This window comes from Tiliqua scincoides, unplaced genomic scaffold, assembly GCF_035046505.1.
Source record: "Tiliqua scincoides isolate rTilSci1 unplaced genomic scaffold, rTilSci1.hap2 HAP2_SCAFFOLD_165, whole genome shotgun sequence".
Lineage (NCBI taxonomy): Eukaryota > Metazoa > Chordata > Lepidosauria > Squamata > Scincidae > Tiliqua > Tiliqua scincoides.
In genome coordinates this window covers 1-17,204 of record NW_027101417.1, presented here as the reverse complement: position 1 = coordinate 17,204, position 17,204 = coordinate 1, and the positions used below count along the sequence as shown (strand labels likewise).

The following is a 17,204-nucleotide window of genomic DNA, read 5'->3' as shown; positions in this document are numbered from 1 at the left end:
CAGGTTTCTTGCACCTCTATTGTTGTCCCAGAATGCATTGGTATAGAGTAGACACTATACCGCATTCAACCACTAGATGGGGTGAATAATGGCATCTAATGGAATGAAATTCTAATTATTTAACAGCACAAAGGAAGGAAATAGGATTTTGGTGCTTTTTTCCTTGTTACAAGGCATTTAAAGATAGACCTCGGTATCAGTGGTAAGTCAAATCAGTGGATACTGAAGTCCCACCTGTATTATCTGGGGAAAATACAATTTTTTTTAAGATTCAGAATAATCAAGTTAGAAATTGAAATTTCAAATCTTTTGGAGGAGGAGGAGCCAAGAGCTAGTGAGCAGACATGTCTCCAGGGGCTCCTGGAAAACAGTCTGTTTCCCCCAAAAAACTGTGGATCTGAAGAGGATCTGAAGATCTTTGTTAGGAGAGACAAGATTTTTCACGGTGCAAGGTACCTGGGAGACTGAAAGCCCAATGGGGGGGGGGCTTTACTTCTCAGGAGAAACCTAGCCGTTAGAGACAGCAATGGGGGAAGTGCAGTGATCTGCAATCAAGCTGCTGGCTCCATGCTGAGATACCATATGAAGGGGAAAAAAATGTGAAGCATGACGTTTAAGCTGGAAATTTAAGATAAGTAGGTGTTAATATTGTCCCTGGCTCTGATTGACTGATTTGACTAAAAGCCCTGGATGTATTAGAGGCGTTAATGAGAGATTTTTTAAGGATGTTGGAAGTGCTCTCTCTTTCTTTGTAGAGGAATAAATCGGTGATGGATTATAACTACAACTTGGGTATGGATTAAAATTCAGAATTATTTTTGGATATAATTCCCATTAGATCTGGAAGAGTCTTGCTTTCTTTGCACCAGAATATTAGGGACAGTGAGATTGTTTTTGTTTCATTTTGCCTCTCTTCATTAACTGTACTGTGTTCTTATCTGCAAGAGAGATAAGAATGGAATGGAATGCAAGGTTCATGGCAATATTGACATGGTGGAAGTAAGGAGAATAATACGACATGGACATCTAGTGGACTAGAGGGAAACTGCAAGAAAAGGAGAAAAAAGAAAAAAAATGTTGGCATCCATTTCAGAAGCTTGGATACAAATAATGCTGACAAACATGAAGAGATTACTTGCAATGGAACGATGGCAGCTGAGTTGGTCTTTGCAGATTCAAGCCAGTTTGGAGACTCTCTCCCAACAGATAGATGTGTGCAGGGCTTTTTTTCTAATGGAACGCGGGGGGACGGAGTTCCGGCACCTTTTTGCAGGGGCCCCTCCCCTCTGGAGGAATTCCAGGAGGGGGGGAGCAAAATAGAGGCATTCACTGGGTGGGTGCTGGGGGGTTCAGGGTGGGCAGGTGCCTGGCCCCTGCCTGACCGCACAACGACCCCCTCCTGCCCCCATCTCCAAGCTCCCGCCTGAGCCCAGCCTGCCTCCCCTCCCCCCGCCCTCTGCTTCCCAGTGCAGCTTCCAAGCCAGTGGAGGGTGCAGGGGACACGCGCCAACGCCGAGGAGGAGGACGGACAGCCAGCCAGCCAGGGAGACGGGCTGCAGCACCCACGGAACGCCCAGGTACTGGCTTGGCGGAGGAGGAGGGGAAGGAAGCTGGCTGGTGCAGCCGTGTGCCAATCTGCAGCACGAGCCTAGGCGTGTCTGCTCAGAAGTATGTCTCATTGTGCTCAATGGGGCTTGCTCCTGGGAAAGGGTGCATAGTCTTGCAGCCTGAGAGCCCAAGCATGTCTACTCAGAAGTAAGTTCCATTGTGTTCAATGGGGCTTACTCCCAGGAAAGTGTCATAGCCTTGCAGCCTGAGTAGACAGGCAGAGGAAGGGCTCTGTGGCTGCAGTCTCCACACTTTCCTGGGAGGAAGCCCCACTGCCTCTACTGGAACTGACTTCTGAGTAGACAGGCACAGGAGGGGCTCTGAGGCTGCAGTTCTCTCCACACTTTCCTGGGAGGAAGCCCCACTGCCTCTAATGGGACTGACTTCTGAGTAGACAGGCACAGGATTGGGCCCTGAGACTGCCATCCTATCCACAGTAAGCCCCATTCACTAAAGTGGACTTCTGAGTAGACATGCATAGGATTGGGCTCTTAGGCTGCAATCCTAGGCACTTTCCTGGGAGTAAGCTCCATTGACTAGAATGAGACTTACTTCAGACATACCTAGGATTGGGGCTCTTAATCCTGGCAGAGATATATATCTGCACCCATTTTCACATGCTAAGGGCAGGTGAAAAGGGATTCTACGTGTGTACAACATGCTGTCCAGCCTTGCCAGAGATCCTCCTCATCCTTCCCCCACAAGCATGCCCTCCGCCAGCCAGCGTTTGCAGCCCCTCTCTAGCAATGCACAGCAGTTGCTCAGGGCAGCAGAGAACATACAATTGCATGCCAAGTGCCTTCCCAAAGACACAGAGTATTCTGATACCTGAATTAAACCATATTTAATCGCTTGTTTGCAAACGTAGCTGTTTCTATGTGCACCTAAGGACCCCTCTCGTGTAAGAATTCCTTTTTTGTTCTTACTCCCACAGTTGCTTAGAGTAATTTTATTACATGGAACTCATGTAAGCCATTTTTCGGAATCCATTCACTGCTTCCTCTCCTCAAAGTAGTGCCACACTACATACTACACGCTACAAGTGCACCTGTACAGTATTTTTTGTGTAGAAAAAATAGCTAGGGGGAAGGGGATGTGGAGATTGACAGCCCAATCCTATGCATGTCTACTCAGAAGTAAGTTCATCTTTAGGGGGGCAGCACATAAAAAATATTTTATTTCTCCAATAAAAAATGGTTTATAAATAAATAAATAAATAAATAAATAAATAAATAAATAAATAAATAAAAGATTAACAAGTTGTGAGTTCCTGCACCTTTTTATTTACAAAAAAAGCACTGGATGTGTGCAAGGTGCAGTTGGAAGATGTAAAGAAACAAGCAGAAGATAAACAAGAGAGTAAGAAAGTGGAAAGGATGATGGTGAGGGATGAAATCAGAAGAGTGGACATGGAAAGGAATCAACAGGATGAAGAGGAGGCGCTGATTGAGATCAAGATAGACAGAGTAACATGGGTGCACAAAATACAAAATTTGCTAGAACAAAAGGCAGAAAAGTTATATCCCAGTTAACTGGAAAAGTGAACACATCATATACAAGAAAGTGTGGATCTATTAGATTTTGTTATAGAGATAAATTACTAAAGATATTACAGGAGAAAAAATGGAAAGTAAGAAAGAAAAAGAAACCTGAGGGTTAGAGAAAGCTGGAGGATTTACTCATTTAATAACAATGGCCCAAACATTTTTTTTTAAACATACGAAATTGGTAAAAATGAATTAGAATGTATTTTAAAAATAGTTGGAAATGTAAATGTGTGGAAGAATTGTTTTATATGCGGCTATTATGTCAAAGAAAAAAAAGGAAAAAATGTAACTAGATTGGAGAATGGTAAAGAACATATTATAAGAAATTGTTGGTTCCATTACAGCCTGGAAATCAGATTATTTTTATTTAATATTAATGAGTAATTGAAACTAGTTTAGGATTGATAGAAAGTGAATATTTAGAAAATATATTATAGGGAATTTGGAAGAATTTATTATATATGATATAAGAAATGCATAAATGATTATAAGAGTCAGAAGCAGATGGAAGAATTGTTCTATATGTGGTCATTATTTTTTAAAAATGTAATTAGAATAGTAAAGAATTGATTATAAGAGATTGTTGATTTTGTCATATCTTGGTAACTAGATATAACTTTGCTTTAATATTAATGAGCAATTGAAGTTAGTTTACGCTTGATACAAAGTGAATATTTAGAAAATACAGTATAGGGCATTAGGAAGAACTTATCGTACATGATATAAATAAATGGATAAATCAATAAGAGGTAGAAGTAGATGAGTAAGTAGATTAGGAGGTATAGTATGTTTAATTAGTAATGGTATATGGTACTCAGAACTCTTAAATATACGTTATATGTTTGTATTATTTGTATTGTTTTGTATTGTGTGATGTCTGTGTGTGTTAATTAAAAATAATATTAAAGAAAAAATTCAAATCTTTTTACAATTGAGTTTCCAAACCTCAGGGTTCTGGTGGAACTTGGGTTTTTGACATGATGCTACATTTGAATCAAACTGCCAAATCATGGAATGGTCTTCCTTAAAAACAATATAATTACTTGAAAGAAGAAATAAAGGCTTTACAGAAGCCAACATCTAATATCTGACTCTTCAAAGTAGTTGGGAAATTGCTAACAATGGTTGCTCGAAAAGAGCAATCTAATGGCATGATCCTACCTTCTATGTGCACTGGTATAGCGCACACTGTCAAAAAGTACTTTGCAATGGCGTAGGCGTTTCTGGGGCTGGTTCTGAGATCCACGGTGGCCTAACCATGATGGCACAAGGAGCAGCACACACCAAGGATGCTGAGTTTCATGCTTACCAGTGCAGAGGAGAACATGGCAGGGGGGAGGGGTGTAATGGGGTGGGGGAGTGTGGCAACAAGGGTGGGGGATGGGCGGATAGGCCAGTGCAAGTGGAACAGGCTCAGCAGTAGCACTGCCATTGATATCCTAACCCCTTTCCTGGGCCTGATCCATCAATACCGATCCATTTGAACTTGTATCATCAATTTCACTGGCATGGGTTCAAATAGTCCTGTTGTGGCTGCTAGGACTTACCCTGCAGAGACCTCCAGTGTGCGAAATTCCTATGCAGGATGCAGTGTAGCCCGTGCTGGCACTGCTGCATCACTGTGTGGGAAGTTGCGCTGGATTGGGCTGTCCATTGAATCCAGCTCCTATAATTAGAGGCAGTCTAAAACAGTTTTATTTTTTCATGGATGGCAGTATTATCCTTAAAAAAAAGGGGGGGGGCTGAAAGCAGTGTGATAGGTATCCCCTGCTTTCTGACAGTTTATTTTTCAACTATCCACTCTTTCAACATTTTTCAATTATACCCAATTCAAGTCATTCGTTCAACACATGCTCCCCTTTCTCTGCTGTTCTAAAAGCTAAAATTGCCCTCCGCCATGTTGATTTGCATGTGACATGGTGATTCAAACTGTTTTGGTGTGTGTGTATGTGAGAGAAAGAGAGCACGTGCCAACTTTAGCGCCAGGTCTGTTCCCATTCCTGAAGGCTTTAATGAGAGTCCATTTGCAGAAGTCTTTGTGTCGAAGCAGGAATTTGCAAGATAAAAAGGCATTTGCAATTTGCTAGCTAAAAAAGCATTGGAAGGAACATTGTAACTAAAACATAAGCCACCTGTTCAACTTTCCACTTTTGCCACTGCTCAAGTCCCTAACCTGTTAAATGAGCGAACGATTGCAAACCACAAATTACCACCCAACACCTCCAAAACATATCATTAAGCATTTAGTACACTATATAGTAGTATATGTGTGTTTTATGCCTGTGGCTGTCAGTAGACACAGCCACCAGAATAAAACAGGCATAAAACAGATCACACATACACCAAGAGCCCAACTATAAAGTCAACTAGAAATTAAACGTACAGGAGCATTTAAGATTTGCGTGCTACTTGTATGAACATCTACAGTGAACCTAATGCTGCCAAACACAAATAAATTAAAACATTGAGAAGATAGCAGCTTGAGCCAACAGAATTGAACATAACACCCTACCCTACAACCCCCCCATGGTTAACAGGAAAAAATGCACCAAGTGACCATTAAACATTTGCTTACTCATGAGTTAATGCAAACTCTCGCTTCAGGTTTGCCTTTCCATAGGGTTCAATACATTTATCTGTTTGGTGGGAAGGATGTCCCTTCTCAACCCCCCAAATCCCCCATCACCAAACCAATTCAATTCTCATTCACAACCTAACCCTCCCATTTTGACTATGGCACAATTGCCTACTTATGAGTAAACACACACTGTGGCTAAGTTTCACTTTCAAAGGGCTCCATGCATTTTCCTTGGCAGCTTCTGAGCCTGCTCAGAAGATTCCAACAGGGATCCAACACAGTCAAGACGATCCACAGACACTCCGCCACTTTAATAGGTACATGGTGGTGTTATTTCGTTAATTGAGCAGGATATTGCATTTTTGTTTTATACGTCCAATTTGCATTATACAGGTCCAGCCTATTTATACACGGTTTTTTTATACATGGATTTGACTCAACACGAATGGTCCCTGCAAATGAGAAGGAATTGCTGATCCCTGGAGAAGGGAAAATATGCATCCCTTTAAAATCAATGTAAAAAACTGAACAGTCCTTTAACAGCAGCCTCCTTAATGAGGGGGGGGCAGCTGGCTGACAATTCATCAGTCCTGCTCTCTACAGCAGACCCCTCCCTTCCCCCTGAGCATGTGAAAGAAAGGTGATCATTTTGCATTGGTGAAGGGAGAGGCTGAGTGAAGCGCCTTTGTAAGCTCTTGGAGGATGACTGATTGATGGATTGTCTTCTTAATGACTCTTATCTTACATCACAAAGGTCAGCAAGGCTGTTTTTAAATCACCGGAGCAAAGAAACTTTGTTTTTTAAATTGATTTGCTATAGTATGTTTTTTGCCATCCAAAACATGAGTGCTTGGAATGGAACCCATGCAAATAATTAGTCTCAACCTGTAGTGGCATTTGAGACCATGTAGTGATCTTGAGACCGACACCTCATGTGTCACCTCCACACTTGTACTGCAGATCTTCCCAGCTGTGGGGCAGAAGGGAAAGAACCCACAGAATTCTCCATTCCAGGCTCCAACAATGTCCTGTCCACAGCTGGCGTTGCTACTTTGAGCTGGCCTATTTGGTAATTTTGCCTTTTCTTAGTTTGTAGATCTATACCCCTTCTTTAACCAAGTGGCTTGAGACAGCTTACAAAGACTGAAGGCACAATGAAAACAGTGAAACAAGAAATGGTGTGAAGAATGCCCTCTCCCCCCTCCTCATTTTTTTGCCAGTTGTTATTGGATATTTCTAGTTAGAATTTCCCCATCTGAAAGGGAAGCCTTTGTTTCCCTCCCTCACCCAGCATATCTAGTCAGGGTGGGCAAAGGTTGTATACAGCTGGTTGGTCTGGATGTTCCACAAATTCTGTCTCTTATTGATTTCCCACTTGCTAAAATAAAAGATTTTAGAATGTCTTTTAATATACTTGTTTTTCAAAACATTGGAGTGGGGGAGGGGGAAAATACAATCCATAAGTAACAGGCTTTGTACCTGACTGGCATTCTGTATGCTGCAGAACGGAGGATAAAAGATGGATAAAATGGGAGCGCATGGGCCCTAAGGACATCATGATGCTGGCATTGCCTTGGGAGCCAAAAGCCCAGAGTACACCTCTGCAGGGAAGCAGCAGGTTTGGCACCCACCACATGCTGCGAAGCGGTGAGGGACCTGCCAGTGCATCGCCACAGACTTCATTTTAGGATTCCTGTTGGCACTTATGTGAAAAAGAACCATCCCTGGAAAGGCTCCTTGAAAGAGAGTGGAACAGTGTCAGATCTCGCCCATACCGGCTTTGACCACCAGATGCCGCTGTTTCGCTCGCCAATTACCGGACCCGGGAAGAACGCAGCCCAGCCCAGCCCAGCCCAGCCTCCCAGTCCCTCCTCAGTGCTTTCCCGGTGAAGCTTCCTCATTGCCCGGAGTGCCGCTGTGGTCATCGTGCGCAGGCGGAGCCGCAGCCCCCCAGCGGGCAGGAGAGGGGCTGGTCTCCTTCTGGTCCCGCTGCGGACGGGCTGCCCTCAGTCCTGCCCCGAGATCGGGGGAGCTGTTTGTCCTGCGGCTGCAGTGCAGGCGGGAGCCTGGAAGGAGCCGGCTGGAGAAGCCCCTCCTGGTTGGCGGCTGGCCCGGCACGCCCGAGATGGCGGCAGCAGCGGCGCCGGGTGAGCGTGTGGGGCGCCTGGCAGGGAAGCGCCGCGGTCTGCCCAGCTGGGCGAGTTCCAGCGCTGCCTCCCGTGGAGACCAGTGCGGGGACTGCAGGCGCTGCTCGTCCGCGGGCTCTGCGGTGGCGCTTGTCGCCTGCGGGTGGAAGCGGAGAAGGAAGCAGAGTGGAGGAGTGTGGACGGCAGGGACGTGTGGTGGGTGGGGGAGCAGGTGAGGCAGAGCCTCCCGGAGTCCTTCCAGAAGTGCTGCCACCGTGTGAGGCGCCGGGGCACCCACGACCCACATGCAGAGTGTGAAGAGCGCAGAGCATGTGGGTTGTGGGTGTCTGGGCGCCTCACAAGGCAGTGGTGCTTTTCAAAGAACTCCAGGGAGGCTCTCCCTCACCTGCCTTACCACCCACTGCACATCCCTGGTCTGAAAGGGAAGGGGAAGCACAGGCTTGCATAAGAACATAACATAAGAACATAAGAACAGCCCCACTGGATCAGGCCATAGGCCCATCTAGTTCAGCTTCCTGTATCTCACAGCGGCCCACCAAATGCCCCAGGGAGCACACCAGATAACAAGAGACCTCATCCTGGTGCCCTCCCCTGCATCTGGCATTCTGACATAACCCATTTCTAAAATCAGGAGGCTGCGCATACACATAATGGCTTGTAACCCGTAATGGATTTTTCCTCCAGAAACTTGTCCAATCCCCTTTTAAAGGCATCCAGGCCAGTCGCCATCACCACATCCTGTGGCAAGGAGTTCCACAGGCCAACCACATGCTGAGTAAAGAAATATTTTCTTTTGTCTGTCCTAACCCTCCCAACACTCAATTTTAGTGGATGTCCCCTGGTTCTGGTGTTATGTGAGAGTGCAAAGAGCATCTCTCTATCCACTCTGTCCATCCACTGCATAATTTTGTATGTCTCAATTATGTCCCCCCTCAGGCGTCTCTTTTCTAGGCTGAAGAGGCCCAAATGCAGTAGCCTTTCCTCGTAAGGAAAGTGCCCCAGCTCCGTAATCAGCTTAGTCGCTCTCTTTTGCACCTTTTCCATTTCCACTATGTCTTTTTTGAGATGCGGCAACCAGAACTGGACACAATACTCCAGGTGTGGCCTTACCATAGATTTGTACAACGGCATTATAATATTAGCTGTTTTGTTCTCAATACCTTTTCTAATGATCCCATAGAATTGGCCTTCTTCACTGCCGCCGCACATTGGGTCGACACTTTCATCGACCTGTCCACCACCACTCCAAGATATCTCTCCTGATCTGTCACAGACAGCTCAGAACCCATCAGCCTATATCTAAAGTTTTGATTTTTTGCCCCAATGTGCATGACTTTACACTTACTGACATTGAAGCACATCTGCCATTTTGTTGCCCATTCTGCCAGTCTGGAGAGATCCTTCTGGAGCTCCTCAATCACTTCTGGTCTTCACAGTTTGGTGTCGTCCGCAAACTTTGCAATCTCACTGCTCAACCCTGTCTCCAGGTCATTTATGAAGAGGTTGAAAAGCACCGGTCCCAGGACAGATCCTTGGGGCACACCGCTTTTCACTTCTCTCCATTGTGAAAATTGCCCATTGACACCCACTCTCTGTTTCCTGGCCTTCAACCAGTTCTCAATCCATGAGAGGACCTGTCCTCTAATTCCCTGACTGTGGTGTTTTTTCAGTAGCCTTTGGTGAGGGACCGTGTCAAACGCCTTCTGAAAGTCCAGATATATAATGTCCACGGGTTCTCCCACATCCACATGCCTGTTCACCTTTTCAAAAAATTCTATAAGGTTCGTGAGGCAAGACTTACCCTTACAGAAGCCATGCTGACTCTCCCTCAGCAAGGCCTGTTCATCTATGTATTTTGAGATCCTATCTTTGATGAGGCCTTCAACCATCTTACCTGGTATGGATGTTAGGCTGACCAGCCTATAGTTTCCCGGGTCCCTCCTCTTTCCCTTTTTAAAGATAGGCGTGACATTTGCTATCCTCCAATCTTCTGGCACCGTGGCCGTTTTGAGGGACAAGTTGCATAACTTAATCAAGAGATCTGCAACTTCATTCTTCAATTCCTTAATAACTCTTGGATGGATGCCATCAGGGCCCGGTGACTTATTGATCTTTAATTTAGCAATGAGGTCTGAAACATTTTCAACCTCTATCTGACTTAACTCCTCGGTCAGGAGGGGCCATTCGGGCAGCAGTATCTGCCCGAGGTCTTCTGCCCTGAAGACAGATGCAAAGAACTCATTTAATTTCTCTGCCATCTCTAAGTCTCCCTTTATCTCCCCTTTCCCTCCCTCATCATCCAGAGGGCCAACCGCTTCTCTGGCGGGTTTCCTGCTTCTAACATATTTGAAGAAACTTTTATTATTCCCCTTAATGTTGCTGGCCATGCGTTCCTCATAGTCTCGCTAGGCCTCCCATATCACCTTTTTCATTTCTTTTGCCACAGTTTATGTTCCTTTTTATTCTCCTCATTAGGGCAAGACTTCCATTTACAGAAGGAAGCTTCCTTGCCCTTCACAGCCTCTCTAACTTGGCTGGTTAGCCATGCGGGCACCCTCCTGGATTTACTGGAACCCTTCTTTCTTTGCGGTATACACCTCTGCTGGGCCTCTATTACTGTTGTTTTAAGCAGCCTCCATGCACTCTGGAGAGATTGGACTCTTTTTACCCTCCCTTTCAACCTCCTTCTAACCAGCCTCCTCATTTGAGGGAAGTCCGCCCATCGGAAGTCAAGGGTTTTTGTGAGAGATTTGCCTGGTATTCTTCCCCCGACGTGCATGTCAAAACGGATCGCAGCATGATCACTGTTCCCCAATGACTCAGTAACATTTACATCTCTAACCAGGTCCTGTGTACCGCACAATATTAAATCCAGAGTCATCTGCCCTCTGGTGGGCTCCATGACTAGCTGCTCTAAGCCACAGTCATTTAGCACGTCAAGAAATCCGGTCTCCTTATCGTGACCAGAACACAAATTGACCCAGTCTATATGAGGATAATTGAAGTACTCCATGATTACAACCCTGTCCCTCCTTGTCACCTCCCTGATCTGTTTCCTCATTTCAAGGTCCCCTTCCGATTTCTGGTCTGGAGGACGATAGCACGCCCCCAGTATTACATCGCTGCACAAGCCTGGTAATTTAACCCACAGAGTCGGACCCACCTTCAATCTCTACTTTGCTGGATTCTATCCCTTCCTTAACATAAACGGCCACCCCACCTCCAACACGCCCCTGCCTGTCCCTCCTGTAGAGTTTATAGCCCGGGATTGCGGTATCCCACTGATTCTCCGCATTCCACCAGGTTTCCGTTATGCCCACTATGTCAATGTTTTCCCTTGTCACCAGACATTCCAGTTCTCCCATCTTTGCTCGGATACTTCGGGCATTCGCATAAAAGCATTTGTACACGGAATGCCCCGGGGTGGGCTGCTTATTCGCTCCTTTGTCCCCGCATCCTCTCACTGTGCCAAACCGTCTATCATATCCTATCACACTACCTTTCCCAATTTCTTCTCCTACTCTGCCTTTGTCTTGTTGTTCTCTAACCCCCCCATCCTCGTCCCATAGGGATGAGGAGTCCCGAACCGGATGCCTCTCGGCTCCTGTCGGCTTTCCCCCAGGGATCAGTTTAAAAGCTGCTCTGCCACCTTTTTAATGTTATGCGCCAGCAGTCTGGTTCCATTCTGGTTCAAGTGAAGCCTGTCCCTCTTGTACAGGCCCCGCTTGTCCCAAAACGTTCCCCAGTGCCTAACGAATCTAAACCCCTCCTCCCTACACCACCGTATCATCCACGCATTGAGACCCCTGATCTCCACCTGCCTAGCTGGCCCTGCACGTGGAACAGGTAGCACTTCAGAGAACGCTACCCTTGAGGTCCTGGCTTTCAGCTTCCTGCCTAAAAGCCTAAATTTGGCCTCCAGGACCTCCCGGCTACACTTGCCCACGTCGTTGGTGCCAACATGCACCACAACCGCTACCTCCTCCCCAGCACTGTCTACCAGCCTGTTTAGACGAGAAGTAATGTCCACAACCTTCGCACCAGGCAGGCAAGTCACCATGCGGTCCTCACATCCATCGCAAACCCCCCTCTCTATGTTTCTAATAATTGAATCCCCCACTACAAGAAGCCCCCTCCCCCCTGCCGCCGAGGAGTATCCTGAGTGCGTTCGGATATGGGCCCATCACCTGGAGGAGGGGTCCCCCCTAGGGGATTGTTTCCCTCCTCTCCAGGATGACATCCTCCAGCCCCGAGACTTCCCACCCGGGCAGCTGAGGAGCTGCACACCTGAGGTTGGGACGAAGCCTGATCGTCCCCAGAAGTCTCCCCACGGTCCTTCTCTGCCTGCCTGCGCTTCTCCAGGTTGCCCACCAAGGCTTCAAGGGAGCGGACGCGTTCCCTGAGACCCTGGAGCTCCTTGCACTGAGGACACACCCATGACTTATGCCCCAGAAGCAAATAATCATACATGTGGCACTCAATGCAGAAAACTGGATAGCCCCCACCCTGCTGCTGGCCGTCTGACTGCATAGCTTTTTTGATGTTGTTTTTATTTAGGGGTACTATAAAAAACCCTTCACTGGTTAGCAGCCCTCTTCTCAAGGGAAGAGAAAGAGCAGTGTCTGGGGCCCTGGCCTCCTCGCCCTGCTGCTGAACTCACGCTGAGGCTAACCTTGTGGTGCCTTACCTGGCACTTAGTTCCCAGAGACACTGGGGTTCCCAGAGGCCATGCACGTCTGCAGAGAGACTCACAAGATGGCAGGCCCTAGCTTTATACTCCTAGCTGGCTCCTCCTCCCTCCCTCCTTGCTGATTGAAAGGAGGGCTGGTCTTCCCAGGTGAGCTTACAAAAGCTCAGGAAGACAAAAGGCTGCTGATGGGCTTAGTCCACTCTGCAGGCCCCTGAATGGGTTGTTTGGATTAGCCTAATGGGGCTCTTATTACCTCCTAAAGGTGGTGATGCTAAATTTCTAAAATGGACTATGTTAGGTTGCCTGGGTGGTTGGGAACTGGCCCTTCCTAGGTTCTTTCCCTCCTGTTTATTGCTCTCTAGATCCTGTGTCCCAATTTACTGAACTGTTTAGGTTATGTTCTAACTTAGATTAAGTTTAACTTGGGTTAAGTATAGGTTTAATTTAAAACAAGTAGAAAAACCTGCTTTCCACTTTATCCTCCTTCCTTCCTTCGGTTAGATTAGGTGCTAACTTAGGTGCAGCTAACTTTCAATTTTGATTTAAGTGCCTGACCCTTGGGCTCTTACTCATGAGTAGGACTCTGCTCCTGCTCAGAGTAGACCTATGTACCTCCCTTAGGTGCAGCTAGCTTTCAATTTTGATTTAAGTGCCTGACCCTTGGGCTCTTACTCATGAGTAGGACTCTGCTCCTGCTCAGAGTAGACCTATGTACCTCCCTTAGGTGCTAGCTTAGGTGCAGCTAACTTGCAATTTTGGTTTAAGGTTGATTTAACGTTAAGGTTAGAAGACAGGGAGTTGGGAAGACAAAGAGTTAGAAAGAGTACACTTACCTTCTCCTTCTCGTTGTCCTCCTCCTCCTCTCCTTCTCCAAAACTCAAAGGTCCACTTGCCTCCTCCTTGCACTGAGGCTAAACTCGCGGTGCCATACCTGGCACTTAGTTCCCAGAGGCACTTGGGTTCCCAGAGGCCATGCACATCTGCAGAGAGTCCACGCGTGTTTTCCCTTGTTTAGCAGTAGGTAGCAGGTGACAGGAATAGGCAACCCTGATGCAGAGACCTGTTCCGTAGATAACTGCCCCCCATGTGTCCCCATGTGAGTCCCATGTCCCCAGCTGTCCCCATGTGAGCTTGTGACAACTTTGAAACACTGAAAACTGATGAAACTCTGCTCTGGAGATAGACAGTGTGTGAAATGAATGAGTTGATAGGTTACACGTTTCTAAAAATGCAACCCACATATATGTCAGGCCGCAAAATCAGGCTCCTCTTGTTCTGCCTTGGCCTCAAAGCCATTGGCACAGGGTGCTTGGGAGTAAGATCACGCAGACAGGCAAATGTGGGGCAGGAAATCACATATGTCCTTTATCGCAGTGATGTTCAACTTTTTTCATCTCAGGGCACACTGACAAGGCACTAAAATTGTCAAGGCACACCATCAGATTTTTGCCAATTGACATTGCACACCATGCTGTTGGTGGGAGCTTAAATCCTCCAATGGCCCTACTAATACTTCCCAAAACTCCCGTGGAACACCTGCAGACCATTCGCAGCACACCAGTGTACCACATAGTGGTTGAAAATGGCTGCTTTACCATATATTAGAATAGATTATAGCAGGCAGAGGACCCTGTTTAGATCATTTGAATGATGTAAATGGAATCAGGCAGGAGGTCTGGTCTAGAGGGTAGAGCCTCCATTTGCCTGAAGATTAACATCCACAAGGTCACCAGTTCGAGGCCACCGGCACCGTGCGACCTTGAAGCAGCTGGCAAGCTGCAGCTGAGCTGTTCCATCTGCTCGGAGCGTGGGAGGATGGAGGCCAGAATGTTAAACCAGATCGGAGTGTAACAGCTTGAATGTGGTGGTTCTTGAAAGAGAGAACCTTCTTTCAATTTGTAAAAATCCCTGCGTGGATTTAATAAGCCTGCCTGTGTAAACCGCCTTGAATGAAGTCTTGAATAAAGACCAAGAAAGGCGGTATATAAATACTGTATATTATTATTATATTATTATCATATTCACTATCCAAGATTAAATTGTCCATGAGATAAGGAAAGAGATGGATCAATGATGTGAAGGGAAATAAGTTCTATTTAACCGAGGTTAATAGAATCTGATCTGAGGATAATAGAATTTGATTTTTGTTCTCAAATCATAATTGCAATCTGTTTATGTGGGAAGTTGGTGAGATGTACGGCCCAATCTTAAACAACTTTCCAGCCTTGATGTAGCCATGCCAACAGGATGCATGCTGCAGGCAGTCACAGAGGCCTCCTCAAGGTAAGGGAGCATTGCAGCTGCATCGGTGCTAGAAAGTTGGTTGGGATTGGTCAATTTGTATACTAATTGCTTTAATTTATTTAAGCATCTTGAAGCATGGATGTGTGGGACACCTGCTTCAGGCTACAATCCTATCCACACTTTCCTGGGAGTAAACCCCATTGACTATAGTGGGACTTACTTCTGAGTAGACATGCTTAGGATTGGGCTTTCAGTCTGTTAACTATCTAAGAAATTTGAAGAAAGAATGAAAAATTTCTGATGACCGAACAGATGCTGTTTCAGGGGAGTGGATGGAATTTAACTGGTATGTATTACAGCCCAATCCAGTGCTGGGCTTATGCTGACGGATCAATCAATCAATAATTTATTACGGTCGCTGACCAGTACAAGCTGACAGATCTCATGATCCGTCAGCATAAGCTTTGTTCCTACACTATGAAAACTGTGCCATCATTGTGCACTTAAGAGCCACCGGCACAACCAGCTGGAGACCTTGTGCACACCAGACACTCCTAGATACCCTGCTGGAGCAGGTAAGGTGGCAGCAGAGGCACTTCCAGGGGTGATTAGGGTTGAGAAGGGGCTGAACTGCGAGCGGGAGGGGTGGATCTCAGCAGAAGCAGTGCGCACCAAGATTTTTCAAAAAAACTCCTTTTCCAGTCCAAAAACATCAGACTTACACCAGCTGAAAAGCATAGGACAGGAGACTCACTGGAGGCCACTGGGTCTTTGGGTGGTAAATAAAAAAGATGTTTACTTACACATTCCGGGCCTTCTTGTGCCCCCTCCCACAATAGCATGCAGTGTGCATTCTGTAAGCAGCAGTACATGTTCTGGGTTGGCAGAGGATAGGATTGGGCTACTAGGTGATTCTGATTTCTTTTCACATAATCGGTACTCATGAAGTGTCCTGTTCCTGAAGAAAGGAGGATAGTCTTTGAAAGGGGCCAGGAGGTGGGGGAAGCAGGTAGGAGGCATTCTCCTATGGGGGGGGAGTGATTTATACCAGATGGTGTATACAGTACCAGTCCTTTCTTCACTCTGTGATTCCTAAGGAGCAATTTCATGTTGATTGCCAATAGCATAGTTTTGACTATTCAGTTTGCTTAGTGGTATGCATAAGGGTGGGTGAGAGCGTTGATGTGTTTTTAGTGGTCCTATATAGCTTTTCCTTTTCTGTACTGCTAATGAATGCATAAACTTTAAGAGGTTTTGATATATTTAGTCAGATTTTATTAGACACCAGGGTTTGTCCCAAACAATTTGGACAACTGTGAAAAACTTACTTGAAGGATGAATTGCTTTTGTTTCCAAACTCCTTTTTCTGATGTGGTGTGCTGGGGGGAACTTGCAGCTTCTGCCCACAATGAGGTCCTGTTACTGGCAAATCTAATGTGCAAAATTACCCTGTCGTTGCTTATCTTGCCAAACATTTGTATGGGGTACAGGAGAAATCTGTCCATAGCTTCATCTGATTGTTGATTTTCTTTTTAAATCTGTTTGCGATCTCTGTTCATGGATGCTGTTTGAATCAGGTTACAGGGAGAAATACAGAGAACATGTCAGGAAGAAATACCAGGTGCCAGAAGATGGGAAGTCTTGCCCTGGGGTCCATGTGCCATTCAGTGAACCTTACACAAAACTAATTAAGGCAAGTGAAGAGGATGGAGCGGATGAATTCCTGCAGAGGCGATGGAGACATAGAGGGATGGTGCCTGAGCAAATGGCTGCGACCAGCATAGACGCCCTGTTCAGTACTGACAGCAGCATGGCGGAGACTGTCGTGCTACTGGGAATGGCTGGGGTGGGAAAGACCACGATGGCCAGAAAGATCCTGCTAGACTGGGCCAGTGGGAGGCTGTTTCCAGAACGCTTCAATTCTGTTTTCTACATAAGCTGCAGGCAGCTGGATCTGGTGAAGGGACAGGCTAGTTTGGCTGACTTGATTTTAAAGAATTACCCTGAACTGACTCCAGAAGAAGCTGTAAAAGAACTTCTGATGAATCCCAACAAACTCCTCTTCATAATGGATGGCTTCGATGAGCTGAATAGTTCTATTGAGCTGCAAGAAGACAATCTAAGTATCAGTTCCTGTGGGAAGAATCCATTGAGTGTCCTTCTGAATGGTTTGATTACCAAGAGGGTTTTTCCTGAGGCCTGCTTGCTGATCACGACCAGGCCAAGCGCCTTGGGCAGCCTGGAGAACTGTTTGCAGTCCCCTCGCTATGTGGGGTTGTTGGGATTCACTGCAAAGGGCAGAGAAGAATATTTCCACCAGTTCTTTGGGGATAAAAAATTAGTGGCCCAGGCGCTTAAGTACATCAAGAGGAAAGAGGCTCTCCTTGCCA

General features: G+C 46.2%; 1 protein-coding gene across 1 annotated transcript; it reads left to right on the top strand.

The window, feature by feature from the left end:
• Window positions 1-7,271: 7,271 nt before the first annotated feature.
• On the top strand, window positions 7,272-17,172 carry LOC136635950 (NACHT, LRR and PYD domains-containing protein 12-like; the record flags this gene model as incomplete). Its single annotated transcript, XM_066611012.1, has 3 exons — window positions 7,272-7,380; window positions 7,626-7,880; window positions 16,392-17,172. Coding segments are annotated over exons 1-3 (1,145 nt in total), but the record flags the coding sequence as incomplete, so codon positions are not given.
• Between the last annotated feature and the right edge of the window lie 32 nt (window positions 17,173-17,204).